A 26,008-nucleotide genomic window follows, 5' to 3' on the forward strand; every position below is an offset into this window, starting at 1 on the left:
TTCGTTTTCCAGACATGCATATTTAAAGTATATATATATATATATAATTTTCAGTCATATATATAAAATTTGCATTCTTTCTATAATGGAAATTGACAGCCAAATGCACCTGTCATCATTGTTTCTCCTCTGTTAAATTTCAGTTGCCACCTGAGTAGGAAGGCATACAAATTTTCCGGTGACAGTAAATGTCAGCAGGTATGGAACATTTGTGCATTTAAGAAAGTTAAGTCCACGCCTTGAGTAAACCACACTGATTGGCAGTGCGTATGGTTTTGAAACCACTGAGTAGTTATCTGACCTCCAGTCTCCACCAGCATACACCCTTTCCAAGAAATGTTCGGTCTGACATAATGCAATAAATCCAATAAATAAATAAATAAACAAACAAACTCCCTATGTTGCATTTGTGTATGTCTAAAATATTGTGCTTGCCATGATGTGACCATAGAGAAACGTGGAATTGCTTTATCAGGAAAGATTATGTATTAATTCAAGAAAACATAGTGGTCAAAATTCACAGTTAAATTTAGTAGCTATTGCAGATCATATATAGCTATTAGATTTAAAACAGTATTTATCTCACACTGTTACAGTTTTGATAAACTCACTTAAATAGTCATAAACGCCTAATTTAACAGAGTACCCAAAAGTTTTTATTTTTAGATGCTACAGTTGCTCCCCAAAACAGGATACAAAGTGAGGTGAAAGCCAAGTGTTATTGAATTGATGCCTCGTCAAATTTGTCAAGTCTTGTTATGTTAGTGGAAAAAGACTGCATTACAGCATCATGTTACTTCCTTGAGAAACCATCGGTTTAAAAGTTAAACTGGACCAAAATAGAAACTAGTTCAAACCAGTCAAAAGAAGGAAATAAACGGTTTCTTTTTAGCTTTATGTTGCAGTTGGTTTAAGATTGGTATTATTTAAATGGATAGTTCATGCAAAAATGAATATTCTCTCATCATTTACTCACCCTCATACCATCCCAGGTGTGTATGACTTTCTTTCTTCTGCAGAACACAAATTAAGATTTTTAGAAGAATATTTCAGCTCTGTAGGTCCATACAATGCAAGTGAATGGTGACCAGAACTCAGAAGGTCCAAATAGCACATAAATGCAGAATAAAAGTAAACCCATAAGACCCCAGTGGTGTAATCCATGTCTTTAGAAGTAATATGTTAGGTGTGGGTGAGAAACATATCAATATTTAATTCCTTTTACTATAAATCTCCACCTTTGACCATCTTTGACCAGTAGGTTGTGATATACATGAAGAATGATAATTGCCCAAAAACAAAAGAAGAAGAATGTGAAAGTGGACAGTTATAGTAAAAAGGACTTAAATATTGATCTGTTTCTCATTCACATCTATCATATCACTTCTGAGGACATGGATTAAACCACTGTAGTCTTATGGATTACTTTTATGCTGACTTTATGTGATTATGGAGATTCAAAGGTCTGGACACCATTCAATTGTATTATATGGACCTACAGAGCTCAGATATTTTTCTAAAAATTTTCATTTGTTTTCTGCAGAAGAAAGAAAGTCATACACATCTGGGATGGCATGAGGGTGAGTAAATTATTTTTCATTCATTTTTGAGTGAACTATCCCTTTAAATAACGTTATGAGGTTTAGATCTTATAAGTGCAAAAATGTTGTTTTAGGACTTTTGTTAAATGTCAGACTAATATTATTGTTGTCTATTTTATTCAGTGAGTCGAATAGTGAAAATAATACTTAGAAAGTTAAATTGTATTTTGAACTTGTAGTAAAAACAATCTCACCACAAGCAAAAGAAGAAACTGATGATGACAACTGTTGGTGTTCTGTGACATTAATTCCTATTTATATTAAGCTTCATGTTTAACTGTCTGAATTGTAGTCAGGAAACATTTAAAAATGTTTTCAAAGAAAGATACCATATTTCGTAATACTGAACCAAGTAAAGTTGGTTCCTTTGTTCTTGTGTCATGCTATAAATAGCAACACTGAGTTAATAAATTGCATTTGATATGGCAACCACAGGAAAACAATGACTCTAGGCATAGAATATCTTTACTCTCTTAACCTTTGCAGTGGCAGATTTAGGTATAGGCGACATGGGCAGCCACCCAGGGCGGCATCTTGCCGTGGATCAATGGAAAAAGGTCATGTGGTCTGATGAGTCCAGATTTACCCTATTCCAAAGTGATGAGCGCATCAGGGTAAGAAGGGAAGTGCATGAAGCGATGCACCCATCATGCATAGTGCCCACTGTACAAGCCTCTGGAGGCAGTGTTATGATCTGGGGTTGCTTCAATTGGTCAGGTCTAGGCTCAACATTATGCAGCAATAAAATGAAGTCAGTTGACTACATGAATGTAATGAATGACCAGGTTATCCCATCAATGGTTTTTTCTTCCCTGATGGCATGGATATATTCCAGGATGACAATGCCAAGATTCATCAGGCTCAAATTGTGAAAGAGTGATTCAGGGAACATGAGGAATCATTTTCACACATGAATTGGCCACCACAGAGTCCTGACATTAACCCCATTGAAAGTCTTTGGGATGTGCTGGAGAAGACTTTACAGACTGGTTCGACTCTCCCGTCATCAGTACAAGATCTCAGACAAAAATGAATGCAACTGTGGATGGAAAAAATGTTGTGATGTTACATAAGGTTGTTGAAACAATGCCACAACGAATGCACGCAGTAATCAAAGCTAAAGGTGGTACAACGAAATATTAGAGTATGCAACTTTTTTTGGCCAAGCAGTGTACATACAGATTAATATTGGTACTGTTGGGTACGGGCGCAAGAATAAAAAAGCAAACGCACAACTAACCTAGAGAGAGAGAACAAAGCTTCAGAGTTGATCCTACTGCTTCTCTTGCAAACAAAATGCAAGATAACTAATAAATATAGTGTTGGGTTCGAGTCCACCTTAGTCGAGTCCGATTCAAGTCTAAGTCTTTAAACAATTGAGTCCGAGTTGAGTTCAAGTCTAAAAGGGGATGAGTCGGACTCGAGACCGAGTCCATAACAGGCCGAGTTCGAATGAATCTGTTCATGAATCTGAATTAAAATTGAAACCGTAAACTCAACATCAGTATGTTAAGCTTATTTTAAACTTCACAACTAAGAAAAACAGATTGTCAATATAAATGTAACAAAAACACCTCTGATGCCTTTCATATATTTCACACTTATTGCGTTCTGTTGACATTTCAGTTATTTGTTGCGTTTCCCCCTCCACTCAAATATAGGCTAAAGAATGTGAAAGCTAGTCATTACAACCAAGGTTATGTTTCAAATTTTTATTTAGTTTTTATTTCAACTTCATTTTCAATCTACTTAATTTAGTTTTATTTAAAATGATCCCTATCTAATAAAATAATTGTCTATACTAATATTTCTGTCTTTTTTTCTCTATCTGCCGACTAATTTGGGAAAATACAGTTCATACAAATGAGTCAACACAATATTAATTAGCACTCACTGAGAAGTTACATCTCATGATTTGACTGCAAATGCTACATCCAAAAACACTGGAAAAGCCCACTGATAATATTAGGGCCATGTTGTCACGGACATGATTTTTCTAGTTAATTTGTGGGAAACCGCACAGTGCAGGGCAGTTCTGCATGCTGCTTGTGTACCTAAATCCTTGATGCGTCCATATGCATCACGCAGCAGCTGCTGCAGAAGATAAAAAATTATAATATCTGATATTTGCATGAGCGGCAGCCACGTTGGTCTGCAATCAGTCTGAAATCTTAAAATACCAACCAAAGAAAATTTAATTGAGCTCTTTAACTGCAAAAACATGGAGAATAAAAATTGAGTCATAAATTAACAGAATTGTCCTTCAAAAAGAGATGTAGGCTAAAAAAATACGTGCATAAATTACCCGGTGGTTTACAATAAAAATAAAATACAAATGCAAAATAAAAACGTCATAACCAACTAAATTCATCTCATTACATGAAGTTTAGCTTCATACACAAACTCTGTCATCGAATAATACATTTATTTTATAGTCTATAATTAAATTATAAACAACATTTCACTGCCCAAAATATCCTAATATTTTATTGTGCATGGTTGAATGTTGTGAATGGTGGACAAATGCTGTAAAAGAATGTATTTTAAGCAGCTCGTCAATGCTTTGAAAATAGTCAGTCAATAATAAATAGGTGCTGTTTATCTGTTTAGAGTTGCTGTCTGCTTTAGCAATAACAATTTTTTCCCCCCGACTGTTTAAAAAGTTACACGGTTAATTCATCAAACTATTATGGACCAGTTCAAGCTGACAACACATGCGTGGACCACAAGAGACTACAGAAGCCTACATGTGTTGATACATTATGCCTAAAAAGACTTCATATCCAATATTAATACTATTTTGATGTATTTTTATTTTGTTATGCTGTTTTTAGTAAACTGTGAGAGACATGATGTGGGTGGCTTGACTCAATGAAGCTCTTGATTTTTAGTTTTTAACCATGATGAAACCACGATGCGAGCACCGTTGGCTGCACAAACGCCACACACAATTTTACCAGTTGTCAGGTCCCGTGTCATGTGAAACTGCCTTGTTTAGTTTCTATTACATGGGATACATACCCATCTTTATGTTTTCGTCATGCCAGCCACCTCAGGATTTGATGTTATACAGTAGTCTCTGTAGTAACATTCAAGCTATTGGTTGACTGATGAGTGTGCCTGTGCACGTGCGTATGTGTGTTTTGTGTGTTTGCTTAAACAGTGAAACAACTCTGGTTACATCTACGACTTCAGGGGCTAATACAGCTGCATGCAGACAGAGATGTGTTCATTCATTTCTGTTTTGTTATTTTTTTAATTGCATTACAAATGTCATGAACTCGGTTGGACTCTGAAACAAATCCTGAGTCCCAAAGGCTTGAGTCCGTGACAAGTCCAAGTCCAATAAAATTGGACTCGTGACTTGGACTCAAGTCCAAGTCCAAACTTGAGTACCCCAACTCTACTCAATAGTTTACAGGGAAGACAGCAAACACATCGTCCTCTCTATTAACACCATTTATCAATCAAATACTTAACGTGCGGCACACCAATCACAAGGGAGAGGCACACGTGCTCAATAACAGAGAATTGAGCTTAATATTAGCAACCGCATTCTCTAATAAGAGGCGCACACCAAGCGTGCTCAATAAAGAATGTGCATAGACACTGACAGACATAATATTTAAAAAAATATTAAAGCCATCTAATTGGTCACTTATAATTACAATGCATGCAACCTTTTTAAACTCATAGTAATTGAGATACATTTACAATTTCACTTGTTACACAACCATTTAAAATGAACTAGTGATATAAAAAATGCGCTTAAAAATTCTTAGAATAATCTTAAAGGAAATGGTGATCATTTACAAAACCTGTACATGCTAATTATAGCCTACTGCTTAAATTCTAACCTAAAATACTGATGTAGCCAACCATTAATGTTATCTAAGAATGTTACTGCATTTGTCACTCTAAAGAACAGCATGGCAACATGGTTTAAAGTTTGTGGGTAAAGTCAGATTGTTAGATGTATTGACTAATTTAAACATTTGCCATGAGCCTGTTTGTTCATATATTTTAAAATTAAAATGTAAAAATGTTCCCTCAAATTTGGTTAATCTTTGCTTGTCTTTAAAAAATAGCATGTCCACAAATATTAAAACAGCAAATTATGTTTTATATGTGTACAGGGGACATTTAAGGTATAATACAGTTGCCCCCCTACAAGCACACCCGGCCCCACCCTGGCCCACCCCCAGTCAAAATAGTTTAGAACCGCCCCTGATTACATAAATTAATATTTGAAAATCTGATTCATATGTAATCTTTTGAAATGCTTTTGCATTTAGACTGAGTCCATCAATGAGTTACACAACTGTGCATAAACAGTAAGGAAAGCTGTCACATTTATAACGACATTAATGATTGTAAAATCTGTGGTTAGGTGACACTGTGATTCTGATTCATATTTCCTCATTCCTTGTGGACATGCATGTGGACTTGTTCTAGGGTGTGTTAGGCATTAACAATGTTAGAGTGTTAGAGCTGTACTGGCTTATCAGTGGTTCAGTTGCTTCATCAATTCTCATACATTTTTCTGCGTGCATGGGAAACACAGGCTATGCTATACAAACATTATGTGTAAATCGGTGGTGTTTTCTCTATTGAGAAATGTTTATGTTTCATATATGAGTCTCCCATCTTATGCCCTATACAGTAGGACAAAACAATGAATACTTTATTTCATGATCAGTCCTTCATCTCATACTGATCTTATTTATTTATTATTATTTATTATTTAGCTAAAATAATCATAAGCAACTATTTTTAAATAAATAAAATGAAAGCAAGATGAATGTCCATTTCAACATTTCCTTAAAGGTTTGTTCATCACAGTGGTGGCCAGGCAATATCTTTATTCAAAGATTCTGTACACTGTGTTTGGTATAGACCAAAGTAGGACAACAGCTGAAATCTACATGTCAGTCAATTTTCACAGTCCATTTTATCTGCATAATCCGATCGTACATAATAAAAACTATAATGCAAAATCCTGCTGGCAAAGGCACTAAGACTTGTCTTCACCGAGTCCATAAAATCATTGGATACACCATTGGTAAATTTCATTAAACTATACATAACCTTTCCAAACTTCATAAAAGATTACAAATTGCTTTTGTACTCCAACTGAATTGCGTTTCATCTGTCAAACTTACTGACTGCTGACTAACTCAAGACTAACCCAACTGACTCATTTATATTAAAACTTTATAGTTGTAACAGTTTGCTCTTACCTGCTTACACAAGAGATTGATGGATGTATGTTTGTTCTGTAAAGGACTCCATACAGAAGCACTGTCAATGACAATTTACTGTATGTCTGTCTACAAAATTAATGTCAAACATTTAAGCGTATGCCTTTAGATCAAAGGGTTTGAAAATTATGAGAATACATATATTTAGTCAAATGTGTCCAAACTTTTGAATAGTCGCAAGAAGTGTATGCTTAAGTCACTATTCACTTTCATAGTATTTTTTTTTTTTTTTCTATATTAAAAACAATTACTGAAGCATACACTTCTTGACACTATTCAAAAGTTTGGATACACTTCACTAAATTGGTGTGTTCACATGATCTTAAAAATCTAAATAGTGCGGCCAGGCCTCCTAAGCAACCAAATTGTCCCGGTTGCTAGGGAGTGTAAAGTCACTTTAACCTCCTCGTGGTCGTGATTACTGGTTCTCGCTCTCAATGGGGCATGCTAAGTTGTGCGTGGATCACGGAGAGTAGCATGAGCCTCCACATGCTGTGAGTCTCCGCGGTGTCATGCATAATGAGCCACGTGATGAGATGCGCGGATTGACTGTCTCAGAAGTGGAGGTAACTGAGACTTGTCTTCCGCCACCCGGATAGAGGTGAGTAACCGCACCACCATGAGGACCTAGTAAGTAGTGGGAACTGAGCATTCCAAAATTGGGGATGAAATAAAAAAATTCATAAAATAAAAATAGTGTCCCCATTTAGTCCCCAACCTTCTGTTTAAAGGAATAGTTCACTCAAAAATTAGAGTTCTCCCTCATTTACTCACCCTCATGCCATCCCAGATGTGTATGACTTTCTTTATTCTGCAGAGCACAAATTAAGATTTTTAGAAGAATATTTCAGCTCAGTAGCTCTTCATAATGCAAGTGAATGATGACCAATATTTTTAAGCTCCAGAAGCACATAAAGGCAGCATGAAAGTATTCCATAATACTCCAGTGGTTTAATCCATGTCTTCAGAAGCAATATGATAGGTGAGGATGAGAAACAGATCAATATTTTGGTCTTTTTTTACTATAAATCTCCACTTTCACTTCTACATTCTTTTGTTTTTGGTGATTCGCATTATTTGTGCATATCTCCACTTACTGGAATATGGCAAGGAGAATTTATTGTAAAAAAAAGACTTTAATATTGATCTGTTTTTCACCCACACCTATCATATCGCTTCAGAAGACATGGATTTAACCACTGGATTCTTATGGATTACTTTTATGCTGCCTTTATGTGCATTTATGAGCTTGAATGTTTTGGTCTCCTGAAATATTCTCCTAAAAATCTTAATTTGTCTTCTGTAGAAGAAAGAAAGTCATACACATTTGGGATGGTGTGAGGGTGAGTAAATGTTGACAGAATTGTATTTTTGGGTGAACTATACCTGATAATTTGAGCCTCTGACAAATGTTAAACAGTGACTTTAATACAAGTACATGGGTGTATTGCAATACAAGTTGCTTGCCGCAAAGGAGTTACACAATCATGTGTAATCATTTATAGGGTCTGATCAGTTGATCTGATGTTAAACAAGGAAGGAAATTTCAGCTTTCATTGTAGATGCCCCAAGCCAGATCATTGATTAATTTCTTTTCTCAACTCATCATCGGTTCTCAATGAATAACAATAAAAGTGTGAGACAGTTTAATGATTACAGAATTCACTTCAAAAGAGTAAGTCCCCTCCTTTCATCAAACAATATTTGAATGTCTGAAGTTTATTTAACCTGATCTAAAGCTTAACGCCAAACATTATTACAAAAGTACAAAACGTGAAACAAAACCTCACCATTACATAAGTACAATATTACACTGCAACGACTGAGAAATCATGAACACTTAATTTTGCCTTTTTGTGAAACTCCTTTATATTTTTTGGTTTATGACGTTTTACATCTCTGCATGCTTGTCCTCTTGATCTTGACTGTCAGTCTTAATTTCTTCTGTCAAAGCAGCTTTTCGTCTCCGCTCTGCTTCTGTTATTGTCATTGGGTGTAGTGGGAAAAATCCAGCCAATCCTGGTCAGAACAATAAATGAATCAGTCTCATAAGATTTAAGACAGTGAGATTACACTACCAGTCAAAAGTTTGGATATTATTACAATTTTCCACATTTCAGAATAATAGCTAAAGGGAGAGTTCACCCATAATTGAAATTCGCTCATCATTTACTCACCCACATACCATAGCATGTGTATGACTTTCTCTTTTCTGCTGAACACAAACGAAGAGTTTTAGAAGAATATCTCAGCTCTGTAGGCCCATGCAATGCAAGTGAAAGGTGGCCAGAACTTTGAAGCAACATAAAGCACACCAAGGCAGCATAAAAGTAACCCATACGACTCCAGTAGTTAAATCTAGATTTTCAGAAGCGATATAATAGGTGTGGGGTGAGAAACAGATCAATATATATGTCCTTTTTTTACTATTAATTCTCCTCCCTGCCCAGTAGGTGGCGATATGCACAAAGAATGTAAATCGTCAAAAACACAAGAAGAAGAATGTTTTAGTAAAGGTATACATTTATAGTAAAAAAAGGAATCAAATGTTGATCTGTTTCTCACCCACACCTATCATATTGCTTCTGAGGACATGGATTAAACCACTGGAGTGTTATGGATTACTTTTATGCTGTCTTTATATGATTTTGGATATTCAAAGATCTGGACACCATTCACTTGCATTGTATCGACCTACAGAGCTGAGATATTCTTCTAAAAATCTTCATTTGTGTTCTGCAGAAGAAATAAAGTCATACACATCTGGGATGGCATGAGGGTGAGTAAATGATGAGAGAATTTTCATTTTTGGGTGAACTATTCCTTTAAGAAATAACACAAATGAAATTATGGAAATTATGCAATGACCAAAATAGGTTAAATAAAAACTCTCTTATATTTTAACTTCTTTCAAATAGTTACCCTTTGCTAAGATTATAGCTCTGCACACTCTGATAATTCTCTAAACCAACTTCTTAAGGTGCATCCTGCTTTTTTAAACAGTTCCCATGAATACTGGACACTAATTTGCTGAAGTCCTTCATTATCCGATCACATCTATTTCAATACTTTAATGTACACTGGCGGCCAAAAGTTTGGAAATGTACAGATTTTGCTCTTATGGAAAGAAATTAGTACTTTTATTCACCAAAGTGGCATTCAACTGATCACAATGTATAGTCAGGACATTAATAACGTGAAAAATTATTATTCATATTTGAATTTTTTTTTTTCAGAACTTCTTAAACTACTTCAAAGAGTTCTCATCAAAAAATCCTCCATGTGCAGCAATGACAGCTTTGCAGATCCTTGGCATTCTAGCTGTCAGTTTGTCCAGATACTCAGGTGACATTTCACCCCACACTTCCTGTAGCACTTGCCATAGATGTGGCTGTCTTGTCGGGCACTCACGCACCTTACAGTCTAGCTGATCCCACAAAAGCTCAATGGGGCTAAGATCCATAACACTCTTTTCCAATTATCTGTTGTCCAATGTCTGTGTGTCTTTGCCCACTCTAACCTTTTCTTTTTGTTTTTCTGTTTCAAAAGTGGCTTTTTCTTTGCAATTCTTCCCATAAGGCCTGCACCCCTGAGTCTTCTCTTTACTGTTGTACATGAAACTGGTGTTGAGCGGGTAGAATTCAATGACGCTGTCAGCTGAGGACATGTGAGGCATCTATTTCTCAAACTAGAGACTCTGATGTACTTATCATCTTGTTTAGTTGTACATCTGGCCTTCCACATCTCTTTCTGTCCTTGTTAGAGCCAGTTGTCCTTTGTCTTTGAAGACTGTAGTGTACACCTTTGTATGAAATCTTCAGTTTTTGGCAATTTCAAGCATTGTATAGCCTTCATTCCTCAAAACAATGACTGACTGATGAGTTTCTAGAGAAAGCTGTTTCTTTTTTGCCATTTTTGACCTAATATTGACTTTAAAACATGCCAGTCTATTGCATACTGTGGCAACTCAAAAACAAACAAAAAGACGATGTTAAGCTTCATTTAACGAACCAAACAGCTTTCAGCTGTGTTTGATATAATGGCAAGTGATTTTCTAGTACCAAATTAGCTATTTAACATGATTACTCAAGGATAAGGTGTTGGAGTGGAAATGGGGCCTGTCTAGATTTGATTAAAAATGACTCTGACGGGGGCCTGGGTAGATCAGCGAGTATTGACGCTGACTACCACCCTTGGAGTCACGAGTTCGAATCAAGATGGCGCCGAGTATGGCTGCTGCGTTGCGAGCTCCGACACAACATGGTAGTGTTTTGTTTACAATTCTTATGTTTTTGTCTTGGATGTTGTCTGCCTTATTGTCTACGACAGACAAACACTTTTGGACATTGGTTCAGCAATTTCACACCATAAACCGGACTTCAAATTCCTCAATGCCGACCTGCTGTTTACAAACACGCAAGCGAAACCCTTTGTCTGAGCAGCCCGAACGCGGAAACGCAGGAGGAAAAGGGGAAACAGAGCCAGCGTTCTCATCAGAGTAAGACGCCGCACAAATCGACCCCCGCTACCCAGTATTCTACTCACAAATGTTCAGTCTCTGGATAACAAGCTCTGCGAGCTGAAAGCGCAGATCTCTTTCCAACGAGAGATGAGGGACTGCTGCATTATCTGCCTTACAGAAACTTGGATGTCTGCTGAGATTCCAGACTCAGACATTGAACCCGCAGGATTCTCCGTGCACCGAGCGGACAGAGCGAAAGACCTCTCAGGTAAAAGCAGAGGTGGTGGTGTATGTTTTATGATCAACAAATCCTGGTGTGATCAGAGGAACGTACATTCTATCAAGTCTTTCTGCTCTCCTGATCTGGAATTTCTCATGCTTCTGTGTCGACATTCTGGCTACCAAGGGAATTCACAGCTGTCATTATCACTGCTGTGTACATCCCACCACAAGCTGACACAGAACGGGCACTTAAGGAACTGTATGGGAGTATAAGTGAGCAGGAAACCGTGCACCCTGAGGCCATGTTCATTGTGACCGGGGACTTTAATAAAGCCAGTTTCAAATTAGTCGCACCAAAATACCACCAGCACATTAGTTTCAACACACGAGGAGACCGGGTTTTGGACTATTGCTACTCTCCCTTCCGGGATGGCTACAAATCCCTCTCCACGCCCACCATTTGGCAAATCGGACCACTCTTCCATTCTGCTTCTGCCCGCTTACAGGCAGAAACTGAAACAGGAAGCACCCACCCTCAGAACGATCCAGTGCTGGTCGGACCAATCAGACTCTACGCTACAAGACTGTTTTGATCACACGGACTGGGAGATGTTCTGGTCCGCCTCTGATGATGACATAGAGCTTTATGCTGATAGCGTAATGTGTTTCATCAGAAAGTGCGTAGAGGATGTCGTTCCGACCAGAACAATACGGATCTATCCGAACCAGAAGCCATGGATAAATGGCAAAGTTTGCGCGGCACTTAATGTGCGGACCTCCACTTTTAATTCCGGGAACGCGGAGGAGCATAAACAAGCCGGTTATGCCCTCCGAAAAACTATCAGAACAGCAAAACACCAGTACAGGAACAAGATTGAAGGACAGTTTAACACCACCAACTCTAGAAGCATGTGGCAGGGAATTAACATCATCACGGACATTAAAGGGAATAAAAAACTCTGCCATGAACACCGCTGCCTCTCTCCTGGATGAGCTAAATACTTTTTATGCTCGTTTTGAGGGAAATAACACCGCCCTCACGGAGAGAGCTCTCGAGGCCGAAGCTACAGAGGTTAGTTCACTCTCCGTCTCTGTAGCGGATGTAACCCAGACGGGTGAATATCTGCAAAGCCGCGGGCCCAGACAGCATTCCGGGCCGCGTCATCAGAGCGTGCGCGAACCAGCTGGCTGGTGTTTTTACGGACATTTTCAACCTTTCCCTCTCTTTGTCTGTAGTCCCCACATGCTTCAATACATCCACCATTGTACCTGTTCCAAAGCAATCAAAAATCACTTGCTTAAATGACTGGCGTCCTGTTGCTCTGACCCCCATCATCAGCAAATGCTTTGAGAGACTAATCAGAGATTACATCTGCTCTGTGCTACCTCTCTCTCTAGACCATTGCAGTTTGCTTACCGCAACAACCGCTCCACTGATGATGCCCTCGCATCTACAATACACACTGCTCTCTCCCACCTGGAAAAAAAGAACACTTATGTGAAAATATTGTTTGTAGACTACAGCTCAGCATTCAACACCATAGTGCCCTCCAAGCTAGATGAGAAACTCCGGGCTCTGGGCTTAAACAGCTCGCTGTGCAGCTGGATCCTGGACTTCCTGTCAAGCAGACGCCAGGTGGTTAGAATAGGCAGCAACATCTCCTCATCACTGACCCTCAACACTGGAGCCCCGCAGGGCTGTGTTCTCAGCCCACTACTGTATTCCCTGTACACTCATGACTGTGTGGCAACACATAGCTCCAATGCCATTAAGTTTGCTGATGACACGAAGGTGGTAGGTCTGATCACTGACAATGATGAAACAGCCTACAGAGAGGAGGTGCACCCTCTGACACACTGGTGTCAGGAGCACAACCTCTCCCTCAACGTCAGTAAGACAAAGGAGCTTGTGGTGGACTTCAGAAGAAAAGACAGAGAACACAGTCCCATCACCATCAATGGAGCACCAGTGGAGAGAGTCAGCAGCTTCAAGTTCCTGGGTGTCCACATCACTGAGGAACTCACATGGTCCATCCACACTGAAGTCGTTGTGAAGAAGGCTCATCAGCACCTCTTCTTCCTAAGATGGCTAAGGAAGTTTGGAATGAACCGCCACATCCTCACATGGTTCTACACCTGCACTGTAGAGAGCATCCTGACTGGTTGCATCTCCGCCTGGTACGGCAATAGCACAGCCCACAACCGCAAAGCACTGCAAAGGGTGGTGCGAACTGCCAGACACATCATCGGAGGTGAGCTTCCCTCCCCCTAGGACATATATACCAGGTGGTGTGTGAAAAAAGCTCGGAGGATCATCAGAGACTCCAGCCACCCAAGCCATGGGCTGTTCTCACTGCTACATCAGGCAGGCGGTATCGCAGCATCAGAACCCGCACCAGCCGACTCCATGATAGCTTCTTCCCCCAAGCAATCAGACTTTTTAACTCTTGATCTCCCACGATCAAAATACATCAGAAATGCACTTTATTACTCTTACTCTTATATCTCACACCGGACTGCCATAAATTATATTATTATTATTATATTCTATTCTCTCTTAACAACTTACTATCAACCGACAGCCTGAATGTCAATACAGTACAATACAACCTACTGTACATTCTATATATACTTTTTTTTATTGAATAATGTGTATCTATATTGTGTGTATTGTATACTGTACAGTGTATGTTATTATTTGTATATTGTGTTGTGTGTAATTATGTGTACATTAGACTTTAAATTGTGTTGTGTTAATTTGCTGTTATTGTAAATTGGTATATGTCTCATCAATGTCACGTCAATGCTATGTTGATCGGAACTGCACCCAAGAATTTCACACACCATTGCACTTGTGTATATGGCTGTGTGACAATAAAAGTGATTTGATTTGATTTGATTTTTGAGGGTGTGCTGAGTGACTCCAGCCAGGTCTCCTAGGCAACCAAATTGGCCTGGTTGATAGGGAGGGTAGAGTCACATGGGGTAACCTCCTCGTGGTCGTGATTAGTGGTTCTCACTCTCAATGGGGCGCTTGGTAAATTGTGCGTGGATCGCGGAGAGTAGCATGAGCCTCCACATGCTGTGAGTCTCCGTGGTGTTATGCACATCGAGCCACGTGATAAGATTCGCGGATTGACTGTCTCAGAAGTGGAGGCAACTGAGACTTGTCCTCCGCCACCCAATTTGAGGTGAGTAACCATGTCACCACGAGGACCTAGTAAGTCGTGAGAATTGGGCATGCCAAATTGGGGAGAGAAAAAAAAAAAAAAGTAATTGACTTTGACCACTTCATAGAATCACTACTCATTGTCCATCTATGCATGAAATCAAATATTGAGTCAGGCATCATCATTTTCAGAATAAAGTGACAAGGAGTACTGTACTGCAATTTTGGACTGATGCTGGGTGTTACTCACCTAAAAGTTTGGCCACAGGTTTAGTGGGATGGGCGCCGCAGCCAATCCAGTACTTGATTCTGTCGTAATTGAAGGCAACAAGTTTTTCATTGTAGACGTTCGGCAGAGGGTCGTATGATCCCAGCTGCTCGATATATTTACTGTCTCTCGCCCGTTTATTATATGCGGCCACGATGCGGTAGAATGGTCTGTTAGTGGCGCCCCCTAGCGCCAGTCTGATGACAACATACCCACCGTGGTATTTTTTCAGGAGTAAAGACGCTGTTAAGATCAAAGGCACAACAAAAGCAAAGCATAATGTCAGAGATTGAGATTGAAGCTTAACGTTGGAATGGCAATGCTTAATGTCAGGAACATGAGGCTTAAATCTAAGAAAAAAGCACTAGGAATACTTACACAGGTGAACCATGATTGATAGAAACTATGTACAAAAGGAAAGAACAGATATAGTGATGAAACAGAAAATATAGTGTAGAATACTATTAATATATAATAGAATGTATGACCATCTTGTTTGACAACAAAGATCAATATATTAAATAGTCTTTACGAAAGCACAAAGCAGCGTTATATGTATACAAATTCGTAACACAGCGCACATACCTTATTAATCCGCTAACTGCATATAGAAAGGTTGGTTATATTACTACTATCTGTTTACAGTTTAAAATGTTGGTTGTCGCGCACAAATACACACGTCTAGAGACGAGCAATCAACAACATGACATTCGCAAGGGCGCAGCCATGTTGGTCAAACACAACCGGAAGCGTTATTACTAACCTTACTATGGTGATGGCATACCTCGTGAATATTAAATAACGTTCCATGCTGCGTGGCACGACATACTTAATATTCATGAGCTAAGCCTTCCTCGAACGATCCATAACTGTGCCGCTTGTCAGAGCTCCTTGCTCGTAAAGTGTGGTAATTTTGGCCACTAGGTGTCGGCTTTGGTCTGCAATGGTCTGTTATGGGTTTTGAAGGCAAGTATTTAGAAATTATTTTGTGTAAAAGGATATTATTTTTCGTACTTGCCTAGCTGTTTCTCAAAGAGATTAAGGACTTTTCGTGTGTGACAAATTTCAGAAAGGAGTAAGTGGGAAAAAATGTGTATTCTTTGAAATACCTTGGATTAATATTTAAATACCATGGCATATTAATATAGTAATATAGTAAATAAAGTGCCGTAATTCATTTCAGTGTACCATAGTATTAACATTTGATTCCATCTCTGTACCATGGTGCAGCTACAGTATGTTTTATAATGGTTAAATGTAAGATTTTAACTAATAATAATTATAAATATATCCGCAAGCGGCAATTATCGGGGTCCAAGCAGGTTTGGGAACCATAACAGTCAAATTTGAAAGAATAGATATTGTACATGTTGTGCATACAGGTCAGTTAGTCCAAATGAGCAATGCCCAGGCATTTCATTGGCTTATATCTTCAAAACACTTTGACCAAACAAAATTCTTTTGATAACTTTTTGCCAACATGGACTAGAGCTGACTTGTGCAAAATGTGGTGAAGATCTGATGAACGCCCAAGGAGGAGTTCGAAAAAGTATGTTTTTCAGAAAATTTGAATGATGGAATCAATTTGGAGATGTAAATAAAACGGAGATATACATTTCATAGGACCTGACGTAAGGATTCAGATGGAACAAGAATTTTGATTTTAGTCCACGAGGATGCGGAGTTATTAACACAAACGTAAATTTGCTTATTATAGCGCCACCTTCATTCTCACAAAATTTGGTGCACAGCCTCGTTTTGACACTATGTACAAATATCTCCATTTTCGTAATGGTTGGCCATTCACATTGACGTTATTAGCTGCTGAAATTTGATTGGCTGCTGGCGGCCATGTTTCTTTATTTGTCCAAGTGATATTATAGTATATGTTAGCATTTGCAAAAAACAAGATGCATACCAATTTTCAACTTCATTGATCATACATTTGCAGAGTTAGGAAGGTTTTTTTTTTAGTTGTAGCGCCCCCTATAGGCGAAATTTGACGCAACTCATAATGCATGCACCTTCAGAATGTCCTGTTGACTATGTGTATCAAGTTTCGTTACATTTGGTCTTGTCATTTGGTAGATATAGGTCAGTTCGTAAAAAATGGACGACGCCTGACCAATTCATTGGCTTATATCTTCGCAATGCTTTGAGGAATCAAAATTTTTGTCCATAGTAGATACACACGAAATTACGTGTGAATCGGACATACGGTCTAGGAGGAGTTCGAAAAATTTCATAGGTGGAAATGAAAATGCCAATAACATTACTTTTTAGAGTTTGACCCAAGGATTCAGAGATAAAAATAATTTTGATTCTAGCCCATATGGTTCTAGAATTAAAGTAGAAAATGCGAAGGACCTTATTATAGCGCCACCTAGTGTCCGACAAATGTGTGTTTGCTTGCCTGAGTAGTGGGTGCAATTATGAACCATCCCACCAAGTTTGGGGTCTCTGCGATGTACGGTCTCTGACACCCAGACACTTTAAGGGCAGAAAAATAATAATACGAAAATCCTACAAAAACAATAGGGTTCCAGCACTTCGTGCTTGGACCCCTAATAAAGAAAGATTTAGAATAAATAATAGTGAATGAATAGACACTTATCAGTGTTTGCAGAGCAAACCAAATGCATCTTGTATGGTGAATCAACAGAGAAAGTTGAGCTGAAAACTCCCATTGATTTCACTTGGGGCTGATGCACTTGTGAAGATCTCATGCTCCTCTGGACTATAAGACAAGCTTTTACAATCATAATCATCCGTGACTGTCCTTTTTGGGTGTGTTCGGATTACCAGATAACACACCGGAGAAAGCGAATTCCTCACTTAAGGACAAGGTCTGATAAAAAAAAAAAAAAAACAAGGACAAGACCTTGGTTTTCGCTTTATACCACTTCGGAACTTTTATATTGCACGGAAGTTGCACAACCACTGTCAAATAATTTAGAGTTTGTAATTAAGAATACATCCTTTCATTATGATAATCTTCAACCTCAGCAAATAAGAGTAGACAGCCACATACTAGTTTAAAACATGCATTCTAACACAAAACACCTTTTTCGTTTCATATTTGTTGAGTTGGACGGAAGAGGCACATTAAGAGAATGCTGCTGACATAATGTTGTATGAAGACAAGCTTTTTAGATACAATATGAATTTTTGATCAGCATGTTAAATCCACTAATTCTGTACCAAGTGACCATTTAATATGCAAAATGATTAATATCTTGTGTAGTAGAATGCACACATTCATCATATTTCCAGTTTAATTTAAGTTTTCTAGGCAGAATTTCTTTTGTGGAATCAGAATTTCCATATTATTACTACAGTGGCAAACAAAAGTATATGAACCCTTTGAACTACTTTGACTTATAAAAAGCACTCAAACATTTTGAGTTTGCTATTCACAAGAAGTATCTGCTGATGTGGACCATGCAAAAAAGAGATCTCAAAAGACCTACGATCAAGAATTGCTGCTTTGCATAAAGCTGGAAAAGGTAACAAAGTTGTCTCATCGAGCTTACATATTCATCTGTTGGCAGTTAGACAAATTGTCTATAAATTGAAGCAATTTAGTACTGTGGCTACTCTCCCTAGAAGTGGCTGTCCAGCCAGGATGACTCAAAGGGCACACCACAGAATGCTCAATGTGGTAAAAAAAAAAAAAAAAAGAACCCTAGAGTGACAGCTAAAGTCTTGAAAGAATAATTGGAATTGGTTAACATCTCTGTTCATGAGCCCACTGTACAGAAAATATTAAACAGGCAGTGTCCATGGCAGGACACCACAAAGGAAGCCGCTACTTTAGAACAAAAACATTGCTATGTGCCTGAAGTTTGCCAAAGACCACCTTGACACTCCACAACACTACAGGGAAAATGTTTTGTGGACTGATGATTAAACTAAGGTTGAACTCTCTGAGAAGAACACTCAACACCACTATATGTATGGTGTAAAACTGGCCTGCATACCAACATGAAATCATCATCCCAGCTGTGAGGTACAGTGGAGGGAGCATCATTATTCTGGGGTTGCTTTGCTGCTTGCCACCATTGAGGGGAAAAATTAATTCCCAAGTTTATTAAGATATCCTACAGGATAATGTCAGTGTGGCTGTGTGCCAGCTGAAGCTCAGTAGAAGTTGGATGATGCAGCAGGACAGTGACCCTAAAAAGCCACCTTTTGGAGTGGCCCAGTATAAGCCCAGACCTTAACCCAATAGAGAAGCTGTTGAATGACCTCAAGAAAGCCGTTCTCACCAGGCTGATCTGAAGCAGTTCTGTAAGGAAGAATGGTCCAATCTGTGCAGATCTAATTCGCAGCTACCGGAAACACTTGGTTGAGGTTATTGCTGCCAAAGGAGGATCGACCAGATAATAAATCCAAGGCTTCACTTACTTTTTCCACAGTGCTGTGAATGTTTAATGGGATGTGTTCAGTAAAGACATGAAAGATTATTATTTTTTTGTGTGTTGTTAGCTTAAGCACATTGTGTTTGTCTATACTTGTGTGACTTTGATGAAGATGAGATCACATTTTATGACCAATTAATGCAGAAAACCAGCTTATTCCAAATGGTTCATATACTTTTTCTTGCCACTGTATATCATTTTTATACATTTGCTTGGTTACCTGTCTTATTTATAGATCTGACTGTTTTAAGTGATTTGTGTGTAAATGTGAGTGATTTGTTATCTGGTTGAACACTGCCTCAGAGTTCTGGCCTCACATATCAAGGATCAAATGATCTGTTTTATCTGCCATGGGATTGTGGGACGGATTTAACTGAAACTAATGTGGACTGCATGCAAAATGGATAGTGCCACTTTCATCATGGGCAAACAGAGAGTTTCCTTCATTCTGTTGAAAAGCGGGATGTCTTAACTGATTAAAATATGTACCAGCATGTTTATCACATGTCATTAGGCCTTGTAAAAGTCTCATAAGACTGTTGATTTGGGAGCAAAATTATAGCAATTATTTTAAATTATTTCAAAATTATTTAAATTTCATAGCATCACAGCTGGGTCTGCGCTTCTATGACAGAGAAGAAAACATAAGTTATATGGCATTTTTCAGAAAAGAAAGTGTTTTATTTGGCCAAGTGTGGTCACATGCACAAGGAATTTAATTGTTTGCTAACAGTTACTTGGTAATAACATGCACAAAGAGTTGTCATATAGGCTACTGAATGAGTATGTGCAGAGAGGTATGGATTAGTTCAGGTAGGATCAATAAATATAAAGTCATTAGGTTTTAGGTAAGTAGAGATTTATATTCGAAAAGTTTGTAAACTAAGCACAGACATTGCCTGACTAAACTGCACTGAGAACAACTAATTTTGAACTTTATTTCCTGTATTCTTGTGCAAAGTTGTTTTAACTTGCATCTGTTGCCAACATTATGAGTAAACAGTTAACTTAATAAACATTGAGCATGTTCACAGCCACGATCTGTCACTGATTTTGCCTAATAAGCTGACGAACGCTTGAAGTCCCATAAATGCCTTAAACTACTTTGCTTTATTGAGGTAAGATCATTAACGGTTTAAGCATAAACTGATCGGCACATGTTGATTTTGCCCATTACCCCGATTTCGCGTTGCATGTAAACACCTTTACCAGCTTTCTTACCGGCTGAGCCAATGTGCGCATGAGTTTAAGTTTTAACATCAAAAGCAGAGAATAAATCGATGATTTCATATCTCATGAATACTTTCATTGTCAGTTTTTTTATTTTTTTATTTTTTTTTATTCACTTATTCTGTCCCTTGTCAGTTTTCTTGAGTTTATGGTTCACACTGAACATTTAAATATATAAATATGTATGTATAAAGAATTAAGTTATGTATAAAGTTTAAAAAACATTTGTACATTTAAACCAAAGGAAATCAAATAAATGAACATACAGTAACTTTTTATTTTTTACTCAAAAAAGACTTATGCATTTCAATTTCATAACAAATTTAAACAAATTAAAAAACAAATTAAATAAAACAAAATAAAAAATAAATAAAAGGTTTACTAATTTAATTTAGTCAAAGATCACACAATGTGTTCATTAAAATTCAATTTAAAATTTGTTATGAAACTGAAATGATTAAACCTTAAAAAATAATATTTTGTCTTGTTATGATTGTTGGTCATTATGAATCTAAGAGATCTTACAATAAAAGTAAAGAAATTAGTTTTTTAGGGCATGCTTTTTTTTTTTTTTTTTTTTTGGACATCTCAATCAGCCGAACAAGCCGGTTCACTCAATTTAATCAGACTTTCTTATGAATGTGTTTGATTCTCCTCCTTGCATAGTGTGCTTATAAACAAGGGTTCACATGTATGAACACATTGTGAAAATATTCCCATTGTTCAAAGGTGCCTTAAATTGTTCCTGAAAGGCTAAGTAGTAGAACAGTTTGGGGCACCTTTCTCACATCGTGTGAAATTATTCCAATATTGCGTCCCGGAATAGAATTTGTGTAAACTGTAAACTGCTTAAACAGCATTCATTTATCGAGTCATTTGCGGTTTGAGCAAAAATTTATCGGCAGATGTAGATATTTGGCTATACACCAATTTCGCGTTAAATGCCAATACCTCTTACCAGCTTATCCAATGTGTGCAAATGTTGTGCACATGACTATTCTCTAATCTTGACGTCAAATGCAGAAAGGCCCCGGTATACTCACGGTGAAGTGCTTCTTTGTTCTTTGCTCAGAGTCAAAAAAACGTTTGCTACAGCTGGGCAATGACATACTGTTTGCAAATATCCAGACACCAACCACGCTGCTGGGGAGGCTTTTAGAGGTACATTTACATATAAGGACGCTAAAGACTACATGTAAAACATCAACTAGCGTGTTATCAATGACTTCATGCCTCAATCTATGAGCAGAATTCACACCAGATCAGTAAAAGTAGATGTTTTATGTTCTAATAAATAATGTAAATAATGTGTAATTTGTAATGTTTACCTTTTATATTCATGGCACTAATATGCCAACACACTATAGGTGGCCATAATATGTGCTGATTACATGCTGTTATTGTAATTTATGGTGACACTGATACAACTGCAAAGATTAGTGAATAAAAGTAATGCAGAAAAAAGAATGATGATAGGAATGTCTTACTTTGGGCAGATGTGTGAATGGGCACTTAAGAGTATTTGAGTAGATTTGACTCCTTTTGTAGAGTAATTAAACCAAAAAATGGCATGACTTGTTCTTAGAAAATGTCTCTACACAAACAATTGTACAAGTAAATTTGCACCAGTTCACTAATAACTCTACACACCGTTGTTGACTGACCTTAACTGACTGAACTGGAATTAGCTGTCTGCCTCAAAGTAGGTGGTGCTCCAGGTCACACCTACCGAAGACCAATGGCAGTAAACAGGTGTTTAGCTGCAGGTAAAGTTTGTCCTGGCAAGCTGTTTTAAACCACGGAATCAAACTCAAAAACACCTTTTCGGACTGATTTTGTTCTAAATGATGTCACACCTGTTCGTTCTTCGATTTCATAGGAAGTGTGCAGAGGCCTTAATCCGATGATTTTAAATCTCAAGTACATGTGGGATTCTTTCGTTGTCAGATTTTTGTGTCAGCATCCTTAGCAAAGCTTTAGGTTTTTAACATTAAAATCTCCAATTAATCTAAACTTTATCTTAAACTTTTTCGTAGCTAATGGCCTTCATGAGACAATTTGCATGTGGATGTGACATCTGTAAATGTTACATTAAAATAGAGAAAGATTCCAAAGAGACCACGATCAGATCAGTTTAAGTGGATTTATATACATAGATATGTCCTGGAGGAGAATGGAAACAATTCATTCTCATTCACTTTATAAGGCTTTATGGATGTAAAAGCCCTTTTTTCTGTAGTTGGGCAGATTAGATGAGCTCTCCGCTCCTCTTCATAATGTGCCTTTAGCTGAGAGGGCGGTCAGGCCAGACAGTGGCAGCATAGGATAGTCACACTTCATTAAAGACAAGAGCTATCACCCTTACATTTAAGAAGGATACTTAACTCACTGTGACCTCCCTGCTGGGTCGTGACCTGATCACATCATGGAGTGTCCAGGCGCTGTTTGAGCAAGCAAGTTCAAGAGGTCAGATTTCTGTTTGCAGGACGCAAGAGGATACGGTCCAAGCTTGTTTGATCATCTTAAGTTGCATGACAGTTTTTCATGAGATGACACCAAGACAGTTTTTGTAGAAAACCAAGGTCGTATTCTTCAAAAACTCACATAAATCTGGTGAATGGCTCTTGAGAGTGGAATACATCTGAGGCATTCTTAAAATTTAAATTACATATTATCTACCATGCTAAAAAGCTGAAAAATAAATCAGTATGTATTTACAATAGGCTGTATGTTTTACATATATATGTTATGTCTTATATAGCTGTTCCCATGTATTGAAACCTAAATGGGTACATTTTTAAGAAAACTGCAATTTTATCACACCACAACAATGCCAAATGGGGTAATCAGGATCCCAGCAGGATCTTCATTTGGGTCAGTGGATCTTTAAATCAGTTTAATTTTCAAGCTGTTCTGGCCAGAGCAATGCCTTCTTTAATGACAAATTGTGTGCTCCATATAATAAAGATTTGTGGAATCACCATTTTTCATAGAAAAATAAAAAACCTTGACAATAAGAAACAAAATGTTGTAGAACTATCAAGTTAATCAAATTATGCTAGATTGAAGTGACAACTATGAATTCTGGATGCTTTTTCAAGTGTCACAATGGAAACATGTACCTGGGGTTCTCTCAGGTCACTTTAGTCGATATGAATATTATTTTAATAAACTCAGCTTAAGTAGAAGAGATATTATTCAGAATCATGGATTAAAATCGGTTCAAGTAACAAAAACCGAAAACGAACTACATTTTTTGCAGAAGGTAGCCGAAAACCGATCAAAGTGATTTTCAATTGTTCCGGAGTGAAAATGTTATTTTTAAATGATGGTTACTGGTTATAACCGGTTAATTTTGTTCTGATAATTTTTTCATGAAACCAAATGCCATAGGGTTTATCACAGTACATTTTTGGAACTACATCACTTCATGTTGCCCAACAAAATTAAACATGTGCTTTGATCCCGAAGGAAACTGCTGCATCACACATTTCTTTGCCTAATTGCCCATTGTGGATGTTGCATTCTGTGAATGAAGACCTTTTTAACAACTATGTAGAATTACTACATATACTGTACATGCACGATTAATCCAGATGCAAGGAAAAATATCAAGTTAAAAAGTACATTTCTCAGTTGTTTCCAAGTCTTCACTGAATTATTGTTAGATATGATGCATTAATACATATTTGATGTTGACAAGTTTTGACTGAGAAGCAGATCTGTAAATAAAATTATACCAGAGAGTATTTAGCAGAGACGGGCCACTTCTATTTAAATGAATGGGAGAAATTGGAACACCTAAGCAAAAAGCTCTAGCGCCCAACGGTCAACGGATGTAGAAAGGAAGTCCCGCCTTACAGGTAAAAAAGCCAATCACCTTTTACACCTTTTACAGACATCGCCTGTCAATCAACTCGTATGCGCATTAGCTATACAAGCTGGGAAAATTTTGTTTTTTAGCAGAATATGAGGTAAAGAATCACAATTTATGGTACAAGTATTGTCAGATTTTATGGCTGATTTGAAATATGTCCTTTGATCGTAATCTTGACCAACCGTATTTGAGATTTTGGTCTTTCTCCATTCAAGTAGATAGGAGCTGCACTGTCATGACTGGAACTAGCCTCCTTAGAGTGTTCCAAAGATGGCTGACAGTGGAGTGACTTGCTAGAAAGACTTTGATTATACTTAACTGTTAATTAACTGCTTGTAATGAGTTCTATGCGGATAAATCCACCACACAGGAAAAAAATTATTTTGGTGAGGCAAGTGGCTTATCTTGGACTTGTTTTTCCAGACCATGTTGTTTCTCTTGCGAGATCTGGCAACACTACAATTGGTATTTCACCCACCCCTTGGCGCAGAGTACTGTCATTTTAAAAAGAACCTTATTAACCGTTCTTATATTTTGTTTTAACCTTTTGGAAAGGAAGCTGTGAAACTCCAAACAAACTGAAATGAAAAACTGAAAAAGCTTGACAAAAATGGCTTTTCCGTTGGGCACTCCTGGTAATTGAACTTGCTTTGATAGTGTTTAATTTTGCAGTGGGCCATCAGGTTAACATCTGTTAATGTCTATGCACATTTTGAGGATTAGTAATGCAAGTCATTGACTTCTTGCCTCAAAGCTATTGTGTAGAGATTTTCTACAATCACTTATGGCAAAATATGTGCAACTTTTTTTCTACTATTTTACAGTATACTATCATCACACACTCTAATCGTGGTGCAAAGAGGCAGCCTGCCATTCCATATAGATTTATAAATACTAAAGCAAGATTCATTTGAAATGTCCTTGTATTTAAATGGCAGGTGACATTTCTGCTTTTAGGTGATAAGCATTTTGCAATGTACAGGACTTTCTTCTTCAATTGCTGTTTACCAATAAATGTATAAAAATGTCCGCAGCATGCCTTGATCAACCCCTACATTCCTGTTCTCCTTTAGGAGCCCCTCAAAGACGAGGGGTTCTGCTCCTCTCCTCCGAATCCATCTCTGCATTAAAGCAGGCCTCCTGCTGCGCCTCCTTTAAAGCCTGTCAGAGCTGCATGGGTGAATGTGCTTCCAGGCAATACATGCATACGCTTTTCCATATAAACTCAATTTGGTACTGGTTAAGAAAGTCTAACCATAGATGGCACTAAATCTCATCTCAACACCTTTATCGAATGGCTGTGCTCCTCTTTATTAATATTGATATTTCATCTGAATATAAACATTTGTGAGATTGGAGTAAGATGCCTCCCTCAGAATTGGGGCAGAAGGTTGTTTCTGGTGTCATTATTATTTAATGTATTAATAATTTTAACTTATAGGGTTATTGATAAATACTTCTTGCCCCAGTAGCGGGGCATAATGTTGATAAACTTAA

At 37.7% G+C, this 26,008-nt stretch overlaps 1 protein-coding gene across 1 annotated transcript; it reads right to left on the reverse strand.

Annotated features, from left to right (window-relative positions):
- Window positions 1–8,485: 8,485 nt before the first annotated feature.
- LOC127427932 (28S ribosomal protein S16, mitochondrial-like) lies at window positions 8,486–15,750 on the reverse strand. Its single transcript, XM_051675878.1, has 4 exons — window positions 15,569–15,750; window positions 15,362–15,386; window positions 14,966–15,226; window positions 8,486–8,881 (listed from the first exon to the last, which is right to left on the reverse strand). Exons 2-4 carry the CDS (start codon window positions 15,372–15,374, stop codon window positions 8,754–8,756), a joined length of 402 nt encoding a protein of 133 aa, XP_051531838.1. The 5' UTR covers window positions 15,375–15,386; window positions 15,569–15,750; the 3' UTR covers window positions 8,486–8,753.
- Between the last annotated feature and the right edge of the window lie 10,258 nt (window positions 15,751–26,008).

This window comes from Myxocyprinus asiaticus, chromosome 37 (genome assembly GCF_019703515.2).
Source record: "Myxocyprinus asiaticus isolate MX2 ecotype Aquarium Trade chromosome 37, UBuf_Myxa_2, whole genome shotgun sequence".
Lineage (NCBI taxonomy): Eukaryota > Metazoa > Chordata > Actinopteri > Cypriniformes > Catostomidae > Myxocyprinus > Myxocyprinus asiaticus.

Excerpts from the sequence above, each read along its gene's own strand:
- LOC127427932 (XM_051675878.1), bottom strand. Across the intron at positions 8,882-14,965 it reads ACCTGTGGCCAAACTTTTAG|GATTGGCTGGATTTTTCCCA; the intron begins GTGAGTAACACC and ends TGTTCTGACCAG.